Raw genomic sequence first — 22,323 nt, 5'->3', positions numbered from 1 at the left:
GGGAATGACCGAGGGGGAAGTCTCTTAAGAATGGGCAGTCAGTGAAGAATCTTCTGAGGAAGTGACATTTAAATTGATACTGAATGGGGTGCCTTGGAGGCTCAGTTAAGTGTCCAATTCTTAACTTCAGATCAAGTCATGATCTCAGGGTCATGAGATCGAGCTCCAGGTCAGGCTCCGTGCTGGGCAGGGAGCCTGCTTGGGACTTTCTCTCCCTCTCCCTCTGTCCCCCACCTCCTGCTCTCTCTCTTAGGTGGAGAGATAACTGAATGACAAGGAGCCTGCCATACAAAGATCTGAAGAAAGCATTCCAGAGAGAGAGAATAGCTGATAAAAAAAGGATTATGTTTGAAGAGCAGAAAGAAAGAAAACTGTATTGTGAGAAGTTCATGAACAAGGGGATGAGTAGGAGATAGGTTGAACAGGTAGGCAGAGGTCATATTATGTATGAACTTCCTTCACTGTGTTGACACTATGGGATCTGATTTGATCTATACTAGAGAGATTAGATTAGAAGGGGCAAGAGAGGGCAGCCCGGGTGGCTCAGTGGTTTAGCGCTGCCTTTGGCCCAGGGTGTGATCCTGGAGACCCGGGATCGAGTCCTGTGTGTCAGGCTCCCTGCATGGGGCCTGCTTCTCCCTCTGCCTGTGTCTCTGTCTTTCTCTCTGTGCGTCTCTCATGAATAAATAAATAAAATCTTAAAAAAAAAGGGGGGGGGAAAGAGATTAAGGCAGGGAGATCAATTAGGAAAATACTTTTCCTAAACGGAGAAGGAAAATCAAATGAGATGATGGTGGTATGATTGCTGATATTTTGCATGTGGGGAGTGAGGGGAAAAGAAGCACTAAGGATGATTCCTAGTTTTCTGGAGTAACTGGATGGATGGTGGGACCATTTACCAAGAAGGGAAGACTTGGGATAGAAGAACAGATTTGTAGGGAAAAATAGAGACTTGTTTTGGATAGGTTTCGAGACATCCTCTATTTCATGTTCATGTGGAAATGCCAAATGGGTAAGTATGTGAATCATGAAGAAGTCAGGGATAGAGTCATCAGACTATATCCAGTACTTAAAATCTTGATACCAGATGCTGTTTAGCCAGGAGTTAGCCCTTAAAGTTTGAAGAATCTTTCCTGGTATATGGTCATAATGGGAAAACAAACAAACAAACACCTTTCTTTTTGGAGATACATACTGAAACATTTACAAATGAAATGTCTGGGATTTGCTTCAAAATAAAGGGGGGAGGGAAGGAAATAAATGTATAGATTAATCAAGACTGACCATAAACTGATAATTGTTGAAGTGTGTTTTGGGGTAAATGGTGGTTCATTTTACCAATTTATCTTCTTTTGTATATGTTTAGAATTTTTTTTAAAAATTTTATTTATTTATGATAGTCACAGAGAGAGAGAGAGAGAGAGAGAGGCAGAGACATAGGCAGAGGGAGAAGCAGGCTCCATGCACCAGGGGCCCGACGTGGGATTCGATGCCGGGTCTCCAGGATCGCGCCCTGGGCCAAAGGCAGGTGCCAAACCACTGCGCCACCCAGGGATCCCTAAATTTTTCTTTTTAAAAATTTTTAAAAAAGATTTTATTTATTTATTCATGAGAGACACACACAGAGAGGCAGAGACACAGGCAGAGAGAGAAGCAGGCTCCCCACAGGGAGCCTGATGGGGGACTCAATCCAAGGACTCCAGGATCACGCTCCGAGCAGGAGGCAGATCCTCAACCACTGAGCCACCCAGGCGTCCCATGTTTAAAATTTTCTTTCACAAAAACTTTATTTATTTATTTTTTAACTCACAAAAACTTTAAAACGAAAATAAATAAAAGGACCCATTTTAAGGTGGTATCCATTAAAAGGTAGTCCTATAGTGATAGGTGACTGATCTCATGGTCAACCTTATAAACAAGGCACTGCGAAAGAAGGGAAGCCAGAATAACTGAGGTTCAAGAGTAAGCAGGTAAATAAGATTAAACAGGTGACAAAGGAAAAAAAAAAAAGAGTCAGACACAACAGGTGACAAAGGTCACATATATAGGGTCTTCAGTCGTGTAAATGCTTGGATTTACGTTTAAGAAAGAACACTCGGCCGTTCTAAAAATATACCATAGGGGCAAGACACTCAGCAAGGATTATCTTAAATTCTGGTGCCCTACAAGGAATTTGTAAAGATGGCAACCCTATTGCTAGATGCTTTACAGATGTCAATTTAGTCCTCACAGTAGCTCCGTGAGGTATTATTATCACTATCATACAGGCTAGGGATCTTCAGCTTAGAGAGGGTGTCAAAACTCACAAAACTACCAGTGGTACAGATGGAATTCAAATCTTAGTCTGACTCCAGTGCTTGCATTTTTCTTACTATGTAATATTATTTCCATACTATGGACACCAAAGAGTTGCAGAGATGGTAGGTAGGCTATTGCTTCTCAAAACAATAGTGGAGGGATTCCCACCTGATCAGAGACCAGAATAACCATCAAACTAACTTCTCTTGATGCCGACTAGCCAGAGAGCCAATGGATATATTCCTGAGTCAAAATTTGACTAGTATCCCTGTCACTAGTATTCCCACTTTCTAGCCCATTTTCAATTGCACCAATAGAGAGTTTATTAAAAAAAAAAAAAAAAAAAAAAAGTTGAGGCACCTGGCTGGCTCAGTCAGTGGAGCATGTGACTCTTGATCTTGGGGTCGAGAGTGTAAGCCCCATACTGGGTGGAAAGATTAAATAAAATCTTAGAAAGAAAATTAAAAAATTTAAAAAGTCACACTACTTTCCTCCTTAAAAACTGTTTCTGCCCCAAAATCTACAAGGGCCCAATATTTCAACATATCATGCAAGCCTCTTCACAGTTTGTCTCTGAAGTTCTCAAATTTTTTGTTCTCAGGATTCCTTTACACTTAAAAATTACTGAGGAGTGCAAGGGCTCTTGTTTATGTGAATTCTACTTGTTGATATTAGAAATTAAAAATGAGAAAATTTAAAAAGTTACCAGTTCATTTAAAAATAATAAACCCTTTCAAAATAGTAACCTAAATAATATTGTTTTCAAATCTCTTAAAATCTGGCTTAATGGAAGACAGCTGAATTCTCATGGGTGTTTCTGCATTCAACCGGCTGTGATATGTTGCTTTGGTTAAAGTACAGTTGACCCTTGAAACAATGGAGGGGTTCAGGGTGCTGCCCCTCATGCAGTAAAGAATCTGCACATAAATTTAGCTCCTCCCAAACGTACTACTAGTGGCCTACTATTGAGTAGAAGTCTTATTCATAACATAGCCAATTAACACATATATTTTTTAAAGCTTTATTTATTTTAGGCAGAGAAAGAGAGTCAAGTAGGAGGGGCAGAGAGAGAGAGAGAGGGAGAGGGAATCTGAAGCAGACTCCACACTGAGTGTGGAGCCCGATGAGGGGCCTGATGTCAAGACCCTGAGATCATGACCTGAGCCAAAACCAAGAGTCAGCAGTTTAACTGACTGTGCCACCCAGGCACCCCCAATTAATAACAAATTTTGTATATGGATTATATACTGAATTCTTATAAACAGTAAGCTAGAGAAAAGAAAATGCCATTAAGAAAGTCATAAGGAAGAGAAAATACATTTATAGTACTGGGTGATATTTATAAAAAAAATCCATATATAAGTAGGCCCATGTAATTCAAACTCATGTTGTTCAAGAGCCAACTATACATTAAAATAATTTGATGTCATCCAGATATATAGGTAGGAAAGGTAGTAATTATTTTAGATAATTGCTGATGTTCTTCTTGGTACTATAGCAGAGCTAGATAGACGGAAGTCTCTTAAAGGTTACTTATAATGTGGAATCTGAAAACACATCAGTAAACTTTTGGACTCAGTTACATTAAAATCTCTTGGTCCGAGCAGCCTGGGTGGCTCAGCAGTCTAGCACCGCCTTCAGCTCAGGATGTGATCCTGGAGACCCGGGATCGAGTCCCACATCGGGCTCCCTGCAGGGAGCCTGCTTCTTCCTCTGCCTGTGTCCCTGCCCCTCTCTCTGTCTCTGATGAATAAATAAATAAAATCTTAAAAAAAAAAAAATCTATTGGTCCAACTTATAGTCTTTTTTTTTTTAAGGATTTAATTTATTTGAGAGACAGAGCAGGTGTGTGTGTGTGTGTGTGAGAGAGAGAGAGAGAGAGTGTGTGCATGAGCAGAGGAGGGGCAGCGGGAGAAGCCGACTCCCCGCTGAGCAGGGAGCCTGACAAGGGGCTTGATTCCAGGACCCCGGGATCATGACATGAGCTGAAGGCAGACGCTTAACTGACCGAGCCACTAGATGCCCCCCAACTTGCAGTTTCAATGGATCTTTTACTTATGCATAATTTTGTAATATCGTACACTGGGTCATTTGGAAATCACCAGTTCACTGAGTTATGCAGATCTTCCAAATGTTGACACATTTCATTATATGAACCTTTTTATGCAAATACTAACACCACCAATACCAGAAAAAATCTCTAAGTATTAGGAAGCTGTCAAGGTCCTGGTAACAGAGGTTTTCGAAAATTCTTATTTTAATTTGAAAGCCTGAACTTTTTTTTATAATTGACAACAAATACTGTCAATTGTTCTTGAAGTCAGAGGCTTCCTATGTTCGTTCTTAAGAAAATATCTTCCAGGGATCCCTGGGTGGTGCAGCGGTTTAGTGCCTGCCTTTGGCCCAGGGCGCGATCCTGGAGACCCGGGATCGAATCCCACATCGGGCTTCCGGTGCATGGAGCCTGCTTCTCCCTCTGCCTGTGTCTCTACCTCTCTCTCTCTCTCTCTCTCTCTCTGTGACTATCATAAATTAAAAAAAAAAGAAAATATCTTCCAAACACTCAAGTCTGAATAGCCAGAGAGGGTCCGCCACTTGTTCTTTCAGGGTAGTCCGTGAAAAAGGCGGCTAGTTCAGCTTTGTAACTCAAACCTTGAACCTCAAACTAGTTTTCCTTGTGATGACCACCGTACTCTGGTATGCAATGGAAGTAACTTATGTGTACTTCCCATTTTATCACATGGAATTTTCAAACGGACATAGTCTCAAGGGTTGAGATTTAATAGAAGTTACTACTCCATCAAGGACATGCTTAAATGAAACTGTTTTAAAACTATTTGTATAATATTACGCCACGGCTTTGAGCTGTGTTAAGGTACACGCAGTTTTACCTACTATTGTTTTTGTACCATCAGTGCAAATGTCAACGCAGTGAAAAGAATAATGTCTTATCATGAAAACAGTGACACTGCATTTTGATCCTGCCTTGACCTCATTTGAAGAGCCACCAGTCTATTCATTATCCTTTTCCAGCCACCGGTCTGGAATCTGCTATCATCTTCTCTGTGACTCTGCATATATTGTTCCTTTGCCTACAGTGTCTTTCCCAAGCAGCAGGAAAAATCCTATCTGTCTCTTAAGATCTGGTTTGTATATCATTTCTGAGAAGTCTCTTCTAAGCGGATCTAATCACTGCCTTTTATGCTCCTGCACCACCACACACATACGCTGCTTTAGCACTTACTACATTGAAGGCACAGGGGCTACTGACATCTTGAAGCACCCAATCTGTGCCAGACCTTGTGCGAAGTCTTTTATGTATTTCGCCTTTATATCCCCACACTGGCTCCATGTGAGAGCTGTCCTATCACTACAAACTAACTGCATGTCCTTCACTGTACACTGAAGGACCGGACAAATAGCTCAAGTGAGGTCAAACCTAAGCCTGTTATTTCAGCGGTGTGATAATCTTTCCCCCTATATATTGTCCCGATGGCACATTTTTTTCACCTGAAGAAAAATAAATGAATTTAATGACAATCTAATCCCATAATAAAAGGCTTTAAAAGTCCCTTATCTTTTAGGGTCTGGCCTTCAGTTGAGTATTTTTCACATCTTATAGTTTGGATTTGGAATCTTCATTACTTAAAGAAAAACTTGAATTTTCATTTCTTCCAGTAGCGTGTTCCCAGCTGTGGGATGGCAATTTAACGAGTACACTGCTGTCAAGCTGGAAACACAAATGTTGACATTTGACAGTAACATTTTGACCTTTCAGAGTTCCTTCAAGTAAATATCATGGTGTATCCAAGTAAATCAAGCAATTTTTGAGAATGCAAGTGGTGTATATTTTTCAAGGAGTATCCATGTTTATTTCAAAACTTTCCAAAAAGTTTTTAAAAATTCAAAAACCTCTTTTTCTCCTTAGTCTGAGACATTATGAAATGTGCCAATTCTAGAGTGTCTCTAAGAAAAACTTAATACCTCAAAAATGCTTTACTTAGACTACAGCACATTATCTCTAGATTCCGAATGGTGGTGAGATCGGTGGCTCTGGAAGTGCAGCCCCACGGCCAGCAGCCTCAGCAGCACCTGGGGACTGGTTCCAAGTGCAAATGAGCAGGGCCCACCCACAGCACCTCAGAGCAGCTGCATCAGAAACCTTCCGGGTGGGGCCTGGCAACCCCTGCTTTACCAGCTACCGAGTTACTATGATGTCTGGTGAGATCTGCCACCAATGGGGCAAACCAGCTGCATTTTGGGATTCATGGATGATATTTAAGGTTTATTTACTTATCTGAGAGAGATCGTGAGTGCACGTGTGGTGCACACGTGGGGCACAGGGAGGGGCTCAGAGGAGAGGGAGAGGAGATGCAGATTCCTCACTGAGCGTAGAGCCGGCCTTGGGATCCACCAGTCTCAGGCCCTGAGATCATGACCTGAACTGAAACCTAGAGTCAGGCTCTTAACTGACTGAGTCACCCAAGTGCCCCTCACGGCGTCTGGAGATACGACTCCAGATACGTCTGGAGATGGCTCCTGCGTTAGCAAATCTGTGACAGTATCAGCTGGGTGGTAAAGGGGTCTGCTGTGCCAAGGGCCACACACCGTGGCCTGCAGCCAAAACAGAGACTCTCCTTCCACAGGAGAGAGGCCCAATCTCTGCTTGGCTCTGCCTTCCAGGATGCGGATACACACGCCACAGCCATACTTAATGAGGAGTGAAGCCATTTATTGATCTGTGAGGACTGTCGCACATAAGTAACTCCAACCATGTGCTCTTTAAATTGCTTTCTTCCTAAATAAAACAGTAACCTGCAATACATGGGTTTTATTACTACCGGAGCATGACATTCTATCATCCACCTTCAACCACCAACGGCAACACTCCTCTTCCCAGGAAGGTATTATCACTATTCTACTTGCTTTGCTAGCACGTGGATTTAAGGAAAACAGGAACTTGCTAGCATTTTGGCAACTAATTAGGAGTCACGTAAAAAAGCTTATTTTCATAAAGAATATATAAACATTTTTCCTAGAAAAAGTGAAGGCCTTAAGTATTCACTTCATTTTTATTTACACTGTTCTAACAAAAAGCTGCCCTATCATAAGTTTGCTCTCTTTTGAAAAGACAGGGCCAGGCCCTGGTAGAGGGGGACTTACTGTAAGACAAGAGGGAGGCCGACTTAGAATCTGATGAAAGAACTACTTAGGGCACAGCTCTGCTTAAAAATACCAAGTACTGGGGCAGCCCGGGTGGCTAAGTAGTTTGGGCACCGCCTTCAGCCCCGGGTGTGATCCTGGAGACCCGGGATCAAGTCCCGCATCGGGCTCCCTGCATGGAGCCTGCTTCTCCCTCTGCCTGTGTCTCTGCCTCTCTCTCGCTCTCTCTCTCTCTCATGAATAAATAAAATACTAAAAAAAAACAAAACCAAGTACTGGGTGCCTGGCTGGCTCAGTCGGGAGAGCATGTGACACTTGATCTTGGGGTTGTGAGTTCAAGCCCCATGTTGGGTTAAGGTTGGTAGAGGTTACTTAAAAATAAAATCTTAAAAAAGTACCGGGGATATAAGGAAATCATCCCATTTGTTACAAACTCAGGGTAATAGTTCTTGTTTTTATGGGCAGTTTGTTAATTTTGCTCACACCACAAACGAGAAACTAAAAACTTAAGCTTCCTAAACATAAGTGTTTATGTGAATGATTACAAGTGAAAAAATAAAAATCACGTGTTAATGTTAACAATGCGACTATAGGAAGAACACAAACTCTAGAGTCAGAGAGACCAAGTTTGAATTCTGGCTCGATTACGAGCTACGTAAATCTGCTTAATTCTTAACCTCTCTGGGTTGTTCCCTGATATGAAGAATACAACCAATGTGCAGGGCTGCTGTTTGGATGTGAGGATGTGACACAAGGCTGGGAGTGTGCTCTACCCGACGTAGGTGATCGCAAACAGTTTTTCAGGAATGAGGAAGCAGATCCCTAGAGGACTGGGGCGTGCACTTGCCAGCTGCCGTCAGTCAGGCCTCTGTGCTGGGTGGATCTCAATCTCAGTAACAAGTTCTCTATCATCCTTGTGTTAAGTAGCTACAAGCTGCTGGCCCCCATCTCCAGCCCCTCCCCATTGCCCACAATGCTTGGAAGGAAGACAGAGACAGAAAAAAGAATCCAAATACTCCCTCGGAACACAGGAACACGCACAGAACTGACTAACCCCTTGGCCACCATGCGCCCACCTGCTCCTGCCTCTTCCTCACGCTAGCGGAGCATTTCAAGGCAACGCAGCACTTACTGCCCTTGAGGGGTCCCGGGCTTGCCGGCCACTGCGGCTGCAGCTCCAGGGCCGCGGCCCGCCTGTGCCGTGCGAGCCCGCCGCGGGTGCGGCTGAGGCCGGACTGCTGCTTCTGGACAAAGTGGCTCCCAGACAACGTTAGGGACGGAAGACAACTCGGCACTGCGCGTGTGCTGAGGCCCCGGAGCCCGCCCGCCCGCCACCTACCTGGGAGCCGGCCTCGGCGGCCGGGGTGGGGAGGAGCGGCCCCGGCTCTCGGGCCCGGGGGGCTCGGCTCGGGCCGGCTGGTGCGCGCCGGGCTGGCCGTGGGCAGGGTCGCACCTGTACGTGAAGACCAGGGCCGGCCTGTCCCGGGACCCGCCCGGGGCCTCGGCGAACCAGTGGTGGCGCTGCACGGGGGGCGGCGGCAGCATGTGGATGACCTGTGCCGTCCAGGCCCAGCAGCCGGCCCTGCTCCCGGCCCTTGTCCCTGGCCTCCTCCTCCTCTGCCTTCCGGCGGCGGAAGAAGCTCTTGAACGATATCCAGCGCTTGGGCCTGGCGTCCGGGGCCCGGCGGCCGGCGTCGGGGAGCAGGGCCACCTCGGCGTCCGCGGCCCTCGTCGGGCTGGCCGGCCCGGCCCGCGGCCCCGGGCGCCGGTGCAGGAGGCTGCCCGGCTGCTGCTGCGGGGGGGGGCTGGGGCGGCGGCCCTGCTCCCCGCGGGCCTGGGCCAGCAGCCTGGGCAGGGGCCCGGGGCCCGGCTTCGCCGGCGGCTCCCTGCGGCCGCGGGGTCGGGGGCCGTCGGTGGCCTCGCCCGCGGCCTGGGCCGCAAGCAGAGACCGGGGTCGGGCCGGGGTCGCGGCCTCGGCGTCGGGCGGAGCGGCCTGCAGCTCGGGGCCAGGGGGGCGCCCCTCCGGAGGGGCCTGCGGCGGCTGCACGGAAGCCACGATCCGCGACAGCGCGGCGCCGGCCTGGTCCCTGGGCTCCCTGGGGCCGCCTGGGCCTGGCGCCTCCCGCCCCTGGGCGCCCTCGGCCGCGGCCCCGGGCTCGGCAGCCGTCCTCTGCGCGGTGGCGGGGGAGCTGTGGCCGGAGCCCGAGCCCCTCTGCGGCGGGGACGGACCTCGGCCAAGACAGCTGTTCAGCTCCTGAACCTTCTGAGCCACCGAGCCCCTCTTGCGCTCTGTGCTGCTTGAGGACCCCTTGGCTTGGGGACATTCGGGGGGTCTGACGGCGCTGCTACCGGACGCTTTGCCGTCCGTTTCTATCTCTTCGTACGTATGGCTTATTATACTTGTGGTCTTTTCCTTCACCGACAGCTCTCCGCTTGTCCCAAGAAAACTTTTGTAAATGGCTAGGTTATCATACGCGTTGGGATTGATGACAATGGGAACTTTGATGGCGTTTTTGGAACTCCGAGCATAAGTGGGCTCGTCATGGATGATAATCGGGAAGGGCGGCATGCCGGCATTGTTGTAACTATTGAATTTTATTTCCGACAAATTGGGCGACTTAACAGGGATCGTTTTCGAGGAGACGTTGGTAGTTGTTGGTGAAGTAGGTGCTGATTTGTGGCAGCTTTTCCTGGGAGGGACGTTGGGCCCGGTCCCGCTGCCGACCAGCTCCACCCTGGGGATCTTCTGGCGCGGGCTGGTGCTGGAAGTCCACACCTCCTGGTACCGGATGGCACTGGAGCTGGGGAAATGGGCGCCCGTTTGTCCTGATGCCAGCGCAGGCGAGGTCACCGGAGAGTTTGGAGTAGAAGAGGAGATTTTCGTCTTGGGGTTGTTAACAGGCCCCTCCAGGTGCTCACTGGCCATGGCCGCCGACACGTCCACGATAGTATACGGCTTGCACAGCGGCTGCTCCAGATTCACCACTCGGTAAGGCTTTGCTTGCTCTTCCACGGGGACAAGGTTTATGGTCACTGCTTGCCCAGCGATGTCCGTAGAGGCTTTACTTTCTTGCTTCTCAGTCTGTACAGCGATCTTGCCATCCTTCTCTTCCAATCGGAGAGCGAGGACTGCTTTGTGTGTTTCTGGAGCTTTGACTGAGCCTTTGGGGGCTTGTGAGGACTCCTTCTCCTGATGATCACTAGACAGACTTTCACAGCTGGGCTCCCCTTCCTTCATGTCCTTAGGATCTCCTGGGTTAGCAGGAGGTACTCCTCCGTTACAGACCTTCTGGCAAGAGCTACTGGCTGTCTCAGAGCGTGATTCTTCTGTTAGAGAAGAACCTGGCGACGTAGAGTCAGAGGACACCATGCTCTGAATGCTTCCCGGCCCATAGGAGGCCACAGAGTTCTCTTCATAGCCATTCAGGATTTCATCGTAGCTGTCGTCATAGTCGACGGCACAGATTCTCTGCAGAGACTTATTTCGCAGTGGGACCGTATTCCATTTTTTGTCCACAAAGAACCGAACAGGAGACAAAGTATTTGCCCTGAAGTTAGCAAAGCGGGGCTGCCCTCTCATGCGAATCTCCATGGCCAACAGCTCTTCATCGCTCTCATCCCAGCTCTCATGCTCCTCCTCCATGTTACTGAACAGTACATCTTCTTCACTTTCCTCGCCGCTAGAAAACTCGGGGTAACAGAACCGGCCCCCTTCATTACTGATCACTTCTGTGCTCCCGCTCAGAATCACGTGCTTGCCTGGAGTGTCCTTTATCCCGCCCATCATGCAGCTGGGGGGAAGCTTTCTTTCCAATGATCTTTTATAGCAATCATTTATTCTTCCTAAGAAGGTCTCTCTGGAGTTTGTTTCATTCCCTCTTATCTGAGCGGCGGCATCCAAGCCTGCTATCTCCTTTAACACATCAGTTAGCCCATTATTGTTATTCGATATCTTCTTTGCACTATCATTATTGCCATAAGGCTTAGGAGCATGGCTAAATCCTTCAATGTCATCTTCATTATTATTATTAAGTGGTTTCTGATTCAAGGCCGTCCTGTTTCGGTTCCATCCTATGATGACAGGTTTCTCACAGTGTTCTTGGATAGTAAGTTCACCACATACACTTTGCCCATCTGCTACCATCATAGTGGGCTTCACAGCTATAGTGGGTTTTTTAGCCACAGGAGGACGGAAATTTGCAGTGTTCCTCATGCGGTGGTTATTACTGTGATTGGCATTAGTTTTCACATTGCCATGGGTGACGGGTGCCTTCTCAGGGTCTGGGGGAAGCTGGTGCAAGCTTTTAGGTTTAAAGCAGTTCTTGCATTCACCAGGTTTCCAAACGTGTTCAGTAAAGGTGTTACAAGCAGACATTTTTAAAAAAGGACCTTCACAGACAATGCTTTCCTTTCAGTGCATGGCAAAACTTTCATCCATCAGTTTTCACCTCCCCTAGGTATCATAGCAGCTCTTGTAAGTGTGATCTGTGGGGGAAGAAAAAAAAAAGAAAATCTAAATGGAAAAGGCACTATGGAAGCATATCATAATGAATGACTTAAAACAATTGGCTCCATTCATCAACTTTTGCTTAAATTAAAAGATTGAGAGGGCAGCCCAGGTGGTCAGGGGTTGAGCGCCGCCTTCGGTCCAGGGCGTGATCCTGGGGCCCCGGGATCGAGTCCCGCGTCGGGCTCCCTGCATGGAGCCTGCCTCTCCCCTCCCTCTTTTTTAAAGATTTTTAAAAAAATCTTAAAAAAAAAAAAAAAAAAGAAGATTGAGAGAGAAACTAATTTGAGCACTTTCTGAACTCTCTTTAGCCAATCAGCATTCTGGAAAGTCTGTTTTGCAGTCTTAATTTTGTACCGTCTCACTGAACTATAATCTATGTGGCAAAGACACTGTGACCTTGTCCTTCTGGGAGGCCTTTGAAACTGCTCTTTTTACCATCTGCCAGCCTGACAGATGCACACTTCTTAGCCCACTGTAGGTTCTTCTTCTCCTACCCACCCTTTCAGTTTTGGGTATCTCATGGACTCCTCAATCTCAATGCATTCAAGATGAATCCTCTGGCTACCTCTTTTCTGAACTCTAGGAGACTTTCTACTCTAAGCAGCTGTCCTCTCCTCACCAGGCCACCTCCTTCTGTCTTTACCCTATTTAACTTAATGTCACTACCATCTACTTAGATAGCCAAGCTCAATCTTTTTTTTTTTTTTTTTTAAGATTTTATTTATTTATTTATGAGAGAGACAGAGAGAGAGAGGCAGAGACACAGGCAGAGGGAGAAGCACCTGGGTTGCCCGCCAAGCTCAATTTTGACACTGCTTCCCTCACTTCTAATTCTGTATCTAACTCCTTAAATTAGTTTTCCCAATTTGACCTATTACATTTCACTGAACTCTCTCTTGCCATCAGTAGACCCTGCTAGTAGTTCAGAGACTCACCATCTTTGCCTAGATTCCTGTAATAGGCTGTTAATGGGTCGTCAAGCCTGCAGTCTCACCCCATTCCAATCCAGCCTTGGACAAGGAATATCAGCCTCATTTGGAAACTTGTTAGAAATGCAGTATCTTCAGGTACAACCCCAGATCGACTGGATCAGAATTCATATTTAATGAGATTCTCAGGTGATTCTATTGTTCTTGTACTACTATCAAATTCACCTTTCTAAAATGCTAAGATGATCAACTTATTACCTACCTTAACTAGTCTGTGGCTTAATCTTACCTAATGCACTGACTCCCAAATGTCAGCGTGCAGACCAGGGGTTGCCAGCTAAATAAGAACCACTCGGGGAAGCACCTTAGCCCTACCCAGTCAATTTCTGAGGGAAGAAGAGTCCAGGAATTTGATTTTTAAACAAGTTCTCCAGGGTTTTTTTTCGTTTTGTTTTGTTTTTTGTTTTGGAACAAGGTCTATGTGCATTAAGATGTCGGAACCTCTGAGCTTTAGGGTGGGAAAAAAACCCCTCAGGTTTTCATGATACGGTCCTTGCCTCCCTTCTAGCCCTATGTCTTGAACATCAACTAGTCTTATTACACTTTAAATCCCACTGAGCTACTCATTTCTCCTTGGTACTATCAAAGCCACTTAGACACACTTCCACGAACAAGCACTTTCACTTTTAATTGTCTGGCTCCCCACTAGTTTTTGAGCCTCTTTAAGGTCTGGGCTATATCTTATTCATCTCAATATGTCTAGCATAAGGAGATGAATAAATATTGGTTAACTAAATGTGCTGGTTTATTTAAAAAACTAATCTTATGACTCTTTTTTGTCTTGGGCACATAGCTGCAGACTTTCTCACAGAACATCACTACAGTGTTACATTTCTAATGTGGATATTATAATAAAGTTGGCAGTGGGCATGTTCATGTAAGAACTATTTTAATGGCTGAAAAGTTTAACTTTATGTCCCTGTCATGTACAAGGACAGTGACAGGATCCTTGGTTGGATCAGAAATGCAGCTTTTCCCCTGAGTTTCAGGATGTGCATAAAGAAGGAAATGATGTTTTCTTTAGCTCACGTGTGTATGTGTGTATGCATGCACACACAGAGCTTAGTCCCTGGTGGGTAATATTCAAAAAGTACTCTGCCTCAGTGGAAGAAGTACAGACTTAAAGATCAAAGTATTACACACAGAGCACAACAACCTGGCCAAAACTCTAGTTCCTTCTTTGTTGGGGATCATCAAATGGTTGTTTTTAACATGGTTAAAACATACTTTTCAAGTGTTTGTTTGAAAACATTTATTTAGTCTTTCAGACATTCTCAGAGCTATTCCTTGGTTGATAAAACCACTTCCTGCTAGTCTGAGATTGGAATGTTTTGAGCAGGGGAAGAAAGGCATAAAATTAGGATGAAAAAGAACAGGGGCCAGATCACGTAGGGCCATTTAGGCTTTTAAAGATTACAGAGTTTATCCTAAGAGGAGTGGGAAGCCACTGAAGGATTTTAAACAGGGGAAATGCCAAACGCCATGATCCAATTTGCATTTTAAAAAGACAACACTGACCAAAAAACATGAAATACTTAGGCTTAAGTCTAACAAAATATGTGCAAGACGCACAATCTCTATGCAGAAAACTACAAAACGCTGATAAAAAGTATCAAAGTCTTAACATAAATGGAGAGAGATACCAAGTTCTCTCAGTACTCTTAAGGTGCCAATTTTCCCCAAATTGCTCTGTAGATTCAACATAATTCTAAAAAAAATCCAAGCAGGAAGTTTTTGTAGAAATCAACAAGCTAATTCTAAAATTTATTCAGAAAGGCAAAGGAACTAGATTAGCCAAAGCAATTTCAAAAAAGAACAAAGTTGGAGGACTCACATTACCTGATTTCAAGACTTAGCATAAAGCTACAGTAATCCTGACAATGGGTTATTGGCCAAGGATAGAAAAATAAATGGGAGAATGGGGCCAGCAAATACCAGCTCATAGGCCAAATCTAGCCTGTCGCCTGCTTTTAGATGTCCCTAAGCTAATGGTGCTTTTAAAAATTTTAAATGATTGAAAAATTCAAGAGAATGGTATTTTGTGACAAGTGAAGATTATACGAAATCCCAAATAGAGTGCCCATAAATAAAGCTCTACTGGAACATAGCCAGGCTCATTTGTTTCCATATTGTCTCTGGTGGCTTTGTGCTATGATGCAGAGTTGAGCAGTTCTGACAGACTGCATGTGGCGCTCTCATCATTTTGCAGGGCTTTTTAAGCACTCGACAAACTGGGGCGTTTCTACTGCTACATGTATCACCCATGCGAAAAGATATTTTTCAGAGATAAAAATATGTCAAGTTTCACTACACATATGCATTAATAAATGAAATCTGTAATCACATTTGATGAGAGGAAACACTAACTTAGCACCCTAGTTAAGCAAAATGTTATCCCTCTCCCAGAAAAGAATTCCATTCTTTGGATTAGTAGAGCTGCATTTCAGAAAATTGTACTTAATTATTATACTTTAAATTTTATTTAAAAAATTCTCAGAAATATGTTTTATCTTATTATACAAGTACTTACACAGTATCTTCAATTTTGCCTTTTGGTCTGTAAAACCTAAAATATTTACGATCTAGTTCTTTACAGAAAAATTCTGCTGACCCCTGACATAGATCAAAACAGACACAGAACAAGGAGAGTCCAGAAATAGGACTGTGCAAACACAGGCAACTGATATTTGCCTACAGCAATGAAAATTCTTTTCAACAAATGTGCTAAACAATTAGATATTCATAAGCAACAAAGAAACTTCATTCATACCACACACCTCATACACAAACATTAACTCAAAATGGATCATAGATCTAAGTATAAAATGCAAAGCTATAATACTTTTAGGAGGAAAAAAATGGGAGAAAATCTTTGTGACCCTGAGTTAGGCTGAGTTCTCAGATCAACACAAAAAGCCTGATCCATTTAAAAAGACAATTTGGATTTTATTAAGATTAAAAATGTTTGCTCTGACAAAGATACTGATAAAAGAATGAAGACAAGCTACAGATGAAGAATTTTTGCAAGTAAATATCTGACAAAGGACTTTGTATCCTGAATATATGAAGAACTTCCAAAATTCAATGAAAGAAAACAAATCTGATGTTTTTTCTTAAAGGCAAAAAGTTTGAGCAGAGATATATGGATTGCATATAAACTTGTGAAAGGAGCTAAATATCCTTAGTCATACAGAAATGCACATTGAAACTACACTGAGCTACCACTATGCCTCCCCTAGAATGGTTACAGTTAAAGCAAAAATGAAAAGCGATGCTGGGGAGAATGTGGTAACAAGTGAAATTCACATGGCACTGATGGGAATGTAGATGGCACAGCCCCTCTGGAAAAGAGTTTGGTAGTTTCTTATAAAGTTAAATGTAAGCTTTCCATGGGGCCCAGCAGTCTTACCCCTAGATATTTACCCAAGATAAATGAAAAGTTATATTTACACTAAAGCATGTACACAAAGGTTTATAGGCAAAAACTGGAATAATCCAAATGTACGGTGGTGGTTAGATGACTACATCCATTTGTCAAAATTCATTGAATTTGACACTAAAAAAAGATTTATTACTGTACATAAATCAAACCTCAATAACATATGACTCAAAAAGCAAGACAGCTTTGGTTGTTATATGGAAAATAAATTGGGGGAAACACGACAGGAATCCAGGAGGCTGTTCAAAGGGCCACTGTGAGCAAAATAAGATATGATGAGGACCTGGATTAGGATGGGGCATCAGGGAAGCCAGAGAAACGTAGATGCATGAATGATTAGATTCTGGAGAGAGTAATAGGTATTGAGATTTTGGGTTTATGTATTTAAATGATTTGTAGGGCCATTTACTGAAATAAACCATGTTGGAGGAGGTGTGACTTTTAGAGACTACCGTTATTAAGTCCATATTTTGTTACCATATAATAGAGGAAGCAGTTGAATTTAGAAGTCTGGAACACAGAACATAATTATGCTGTTCTTGTCTGTTTGGGAATTACTATGGGAATATCCAGGCTAAAAAGAAACTAGAGCGGGGGGGAGACGCCTTGGTGGCTCAGCAGTTGAGTGTCTGCCTTCCTGCTCAGGGTGTGACCCCAGGGTCCCAGGATCGAGTCCCATGTTGGGCTCCCTGTGTGGTGCCTGCTTCTCCCTCTGCCTGTGTCTCTGCCTCTCTGTCTCTCTCTCTCTCTCTGTCTCTCATGAGTAAATTAAAAAATTAAAAAAAAAATCTTAAAAAAAAAAAAACCTCAAAATAACAGCCATAATGGTGATGATACAGAAACCAGATGAGACTTCATTAATGGAGGAGAAGACAACTATTTGAAATGCTACTGACAGGTAATGAGGAATGAAGATCTACATGTGCCCATTAGACCTGGCAACATGAGCTCATTGGTGAGTTTAGCTTTAATTATTTTGGTGCAGCAGTGGGGATGGAAAGGAAAGGAGAATGCGGTTAGTTGAAGAGCGAATAACTGTAGATAACTTTTTGAAGAAGTTTAGGTGGGAAGCAGAAGAAAGGGCTGGTGGCCCAGAAAGGATTTCCTTAGTTTAAGATGACAATAATGAGATCATGTTGAATGTCAATATTGGAAAAAGACACAGGAGAGTGGGAGAGGCTGAAGAGACAGGAAAAAGGTAGATGATCTCAAAACTAAGAAGGTTAAAATTGGGTAGGCTCCATTTCAATCTTCCTGTTTTACGGCTGAGGAAAGCTGAAGCCCCCTAAAAGGGCCACATGATGAATGACAAAAGATCTGAACTCAAGGCTATAGCAACCTATACACTACAGTTTGTTTTAAATTATTTTTTCTTTTGTTACACGAGATTTCTTTCTTTTGTTATATATGCTCAAAGTGTAAAATAGAAAATAGAAATCACATGTAATCCTACTATGTGGAAGTAATTTCTATCAATAATTTAGGGTAGTTCACATCAGTCACCAAGAATTATTTTTAAAAAGACATCCCCTATCTACTTAGCACTATGTGGCATTAAACAGAAAAAGGCATTCTGGCCTAATAATACCTCATTAATGCAGTTAAATCCACCACTGATCAGAGAGGGATTCAATCTTCTCTTTTAAATAAGTAGTACAGTGTATTTTCTTTTTCAAGCCTGGTAGATAATAGTCAAAATAGTTCCCCACATCGAGTGCTAGTAAGTTAATTCAGTCAAGAGACGGCTGTTGAGCTGATTAGCAGCTATCATGTTATCATCAGGACAGATGAGATTCACCGGGAACACAATTAGCTTACGTCAGTGCTGTGTGCAATAGAAAGCCATCGATAAAATTGAGACTCTGGATCTGGCATTCTTTTACAAATACTGTGTACATCTGTATTCATGCTGCTGCAAAAAAACCAGGAGATGAATCAAGCAAACACCTTCAGCAAGCACCAGATGGAGCTGCTGTCTAAGCCACAAAGCCCTAACTGGCAGGCCTTCATTTTTCAACACTAATTATGTTTGGAGACAAAGATGTGCACTTAAAGCCACTGTCAAAACTATTTTAACTCCTAACGGGCTCTCAGAAAGAGAAGCCGTACCAGATCGGATGTAGCTCTGTCCAAGGAGCAATTCTTGGGCTTTACTGCCTTTGTGAAATAACCTCAATGGCACTCGGTAACTAGCAACTTTGTCTGCTCAACACTGACCCCGCCAAATTGGGAAACCCTAGTCGCCAAAGTTATGCTTGAGAAAGAAAATATATGTCTCCTGAGGCACTTAAGGAAATAGGACAGTCTACCTGGTACCTTCTATTTCTCTGCCGAGACAGGTCTGATGTGGAGTACCCAAATGGAGTGTTTGATAAGAAAAACCCCTTTGCTTCCACATTCCTTACAATCTCAAAGCAAATCCTACAGACGGAATGGTCGATGAGAGCGCTGAATGGAGCTGCCCCGAGAAGCTAACCGAGATTCCACGATCTGAAATCCGATGTCGTGTTTGACAGTTTTCAAGACCAAAGCCCTTCAGGATACAGATGAGGCTACTGAAGAGTAGCCTATTTCACTTCAAGTCATGACAGCTTTTTAAGACCTTATTACTGTTTTTCACTCTCTCTACTGCTATACAGACAACGACAATAATTAGTTTGCTTCGAGTCCAACAGTTCCGAGCAGATTTGATACAAAACGACTAAATCCACCCGTGGATTTCAATCTTGGAATAAACAGGCCCGCAGAAAGAGCTGGAGCTCCTCAAGCTGGATGTAATTCCCCAGTCGGCGGAGGGGGGACTGTGTAGGCGGCACATTAGACACCATATAAGGAGGATTTCCTAAAGGCACCCAAGGAGAATCTGTTAATAATGGAGGAGGACGGGGAATGAAGTGCTAAGCTCCTTCCCGATCCTATGACTCCGGAGGCCATTATCTTTCATCATAAAATCTGTCCCACTGCTATAGAGACAGAGTCCAGAGTCCTCAGGGCTGGACACGGGCTTTTAAGGACACTGTCGGGGAGGAGCCGCCGCCTCTATGGCATCCCGCACAGTGGTCCATCTCCAGGATCCCAGGGCAAATGAACAAGTCCAGGTTCTCGTCAGGCCGCTGTAACGGAACACGTGGGCCACTGTTCCACGGGAAGGGAAGGACAGGGGAGGACACTGCCGCGTGTTCCCCACCGCCGCTCCCAACCTTCCCTCGTTCCACGGCGACACCGCGGAGCCCGTAGCTCGGCTGCCTGCCAAGCCCCCGCCAAGGCCCTGGTCCAGGACTGAGCGGGCGCAGAGGAAGCGAAAGCAAAGCGGCAGGAAAAGCCTTTGCGGGAGATAAAACAGCTTTCGTTTGGAACAGAAATGGAAATTCCATGAGTAACAGGAACCTTCCTAATTTGAGATCTGACCCCGGCCCCACCCCTCCGTGGAGGAAAAAAAAGAAAATCCCTTCTTTGCCATCACAGCACCGGGCAAGACCTTAAGACGTGAGGTTCTCCTGTTTATAGACTAAGGCAAAGTAAGACCTGCTTAATTTGGAAAATTCAACTAAAGCTCTGTTGAGAGGAGGGAGCCCATCGGCTTCCACTGTTCCACCGCCAGCTCCTCCCGACCACTCTCTGCCCTGCCACGGGGTGGCCGCGTCCCGGCCACGTGACGACGCGCTTAGCTCCCACCTCATGGAGTTCACAGTCTTTGACGCGCCAGTCAAATAGTAATAATAATTATTCTCATTAACTTGTTAATAACTAGTTTTAAGATTGTAAGTTCCAAAAGGTACAGTGAACCCGCCTCAGAGCTCCTGCTTACGAAGCTATGAATCAGAGAAGAGGCTAAAATCTCGTCTAACAATAGCCAAGGGCCCCACAATCTTTCCCAGCTTTATTCTGATCACGAGCTGTCCCTCTGCTTGGCATGTATTGCCTCTGATGCTATTTCATTTGCCAGAACTATTTAGCCTTTAAGATCCAGTTCAAACTTCACCCATGTGATGAGGCTTCACCTGACCTCCTAAACACCATGTGGTGCGGTAGTTACAGAAGTTCCTGGGAGCAAGGCTGTGTCCTTTGCACTTCTCCATCTCTTGGATTGCTTGGAATATACCAAATAGTAAGTAAATGCTTGCTGAATAATAACAATTTTAGCTAGCATCTTACAACTAAGAGCCAGGCACCACCTGAAGCATTTTACATATGAAAACTCTTAATTCTCATGAAAACCTACGATGGGGGGATCCCTGGGTGGCTCAGCAGTTGAGCGCCTGCCTTCGGCCCAGGGTGTGATCCTGGGGTCCTGGAATTGAGTCCCACGTCGGGCTCCCTGCATGGAGCCTGCTTCTCCCTCTGCCTGTGTCTCTGCCTCTTTCTCTCTGTGTCTCTCATGAATAAATAAATAAAATCTTAAAAAAAAAAAAAGGACCTATGATGTACACACTACCACTAGGTTCACTGCAGTAATGAAGAAACAGACTGGCCCAAGGTCACATGGTAAGTGACTGTCAGGATGGATGAACGCACATGTGCTTATGAATGGTACAGCTCTCCGTGCACGGTAATTGGAGGCTGCTTTAGACGTAAACTTGCTGGTACCTGAAATGCAGTCCACGTGGCGGCAGCAGCAGCAGCACTGCCCAGCACATGGACAAAGAAGCATCAGAAGTAGGAACAACTCACACCTTCCCAGCTCAGCTCTGAGGTGGGCAGGATCCGTGTGCTCACAGCAAAGGAAGCTACAAGTAGACCAACAGGCACATACAATTAGCTGGCTGCCCCAAAGTTGTGCTTTTTGTGCTTCAGAGTGAATATCTGGAGGCAAATTAAGCATGATTTTTCAGGAGCCACCCTATTAGCTATATTGAGAAGTGGACGGTGAGATGCTGTCAGAAGTTGCCTTGCTGCGTCCTTCCTTCCTGTCGCCCAAGACCACGGAGCCCACTGTCAATGAAGAAAGCCAGACTGCAGACCAGCTGAGATGTGAAGAGACAGGTGATCTCTGGTATCACGCAGGGCAATAAAGGGGCACCTACTGGCTCAGTCGGTAGACCATATGACTCTTGATCTCAGGATTGTAAGCTCCAGCCCAACACTGGGTGTAAAGAGTACTAAAAAAAAATAAAATCTTAAAAATAAAATAAGGGAATAAGAAAGAGGGGAGATGAGGACAGTGCAAGATTCAAAGCTAATAAAAAGAGGAGAAAGGGAGAAAAGAAGTTGGGAAGGAAGCTTCTGACCAACAAAACAGTCAATTATTCTGAGAGAAGTCCACTAGAATGTTTATAGCAGCATCATCAGAGGAAGAATAATGTCATTTGCTACCACACTTCTCAGTTTCTAGAGGCTTTATTGTCTTGCGGGACTTGTATATTTGCTATGAGGTATTATTTTTCCAACCAAACTAAATTTTACCTTCCCCAGCTATGGAAAACAGTTAACAGTACATTCTGTAAAACATTTATAATTTAGACTTTTAAAGAGAAAAAGCGCTTTTAAATTAGTGAAAGTCTGAGTTACATGGTACTTTAAAAAATATAAATATATTGCTTTCAAAGAGATACCATAATAAACTAATGTAACAGTCTTTCCTGGTAGAAGTATTTAGAGGACTTATTCCAATAAACAAATAAGAATTATTTTTATAATGTTACAAATAAATAATGGTCATAAATATTAATATTATGTTAAATAATAATAAAAACATTGAACGAGAGTATCTAACAAACAGGAATCCAAGATCTCTTTCCCAAGGTCTATGAGTTTTCCAAAAGAACTTTAATATTGAACTGAAAACAAAGTTTACATCTAAAATTAATATAAATATATGCTGGATCATTGCAATGGCCACTTATTAACTAAGCACAGCAACTAAGCATTTGCAACATGATTGCAAATGTACATAGACATTTGTTTTTCTAATCTAAACTGGCATC

The 22,323-nt window shown here is 44.3% G+C and overlaps 1 protein-coding gene across 1 annotated transcript in view; it reads right to left on the bottom strand.

Annotated features, from left to right (window-relative positions):
- Positions 1-22,323, bottom strand: part of PEAK1 (pseudopodium enriched atypical kinase 1) — a 245,214-nt gene that overhangs the window by 61,472 nt on the left and 161,419 nt on the right. Inside the window, 2 exon segments of the mRNA XM_038581054.1 lie at positions 8,801-9,015; positions 9,017-11,946. Of these exon segments, the coding sequence (XP_038436982.1) occupies positions 8,801-9,015; positions 9,017-11,836 (3,035 nt within the window). The 5' untranslated portion in view covers positions 11,837-11,946.

The sequence above is a fragment of the Canis lupus genome, chromosome 30, assembly GCF_011100685.1.
Source record: "Canis lupus familiaris isolate Mischka breed German Shepherd chromosome 30, alternate assembly UU_Cfam_GSD_1.0, whole genome shotgun sequence".
Classification (NCBI taxonomy): domain Eukaryota; kingdom Metazoa; phylum Chordata; class Mammalia; order Carnivora; family Canidae; genus Canis; species Canis lupus.
Note: the sequence above shows the minus strand (reverse complement) of the source record. Positions and strands in the feature narration are given on the sequence as shown.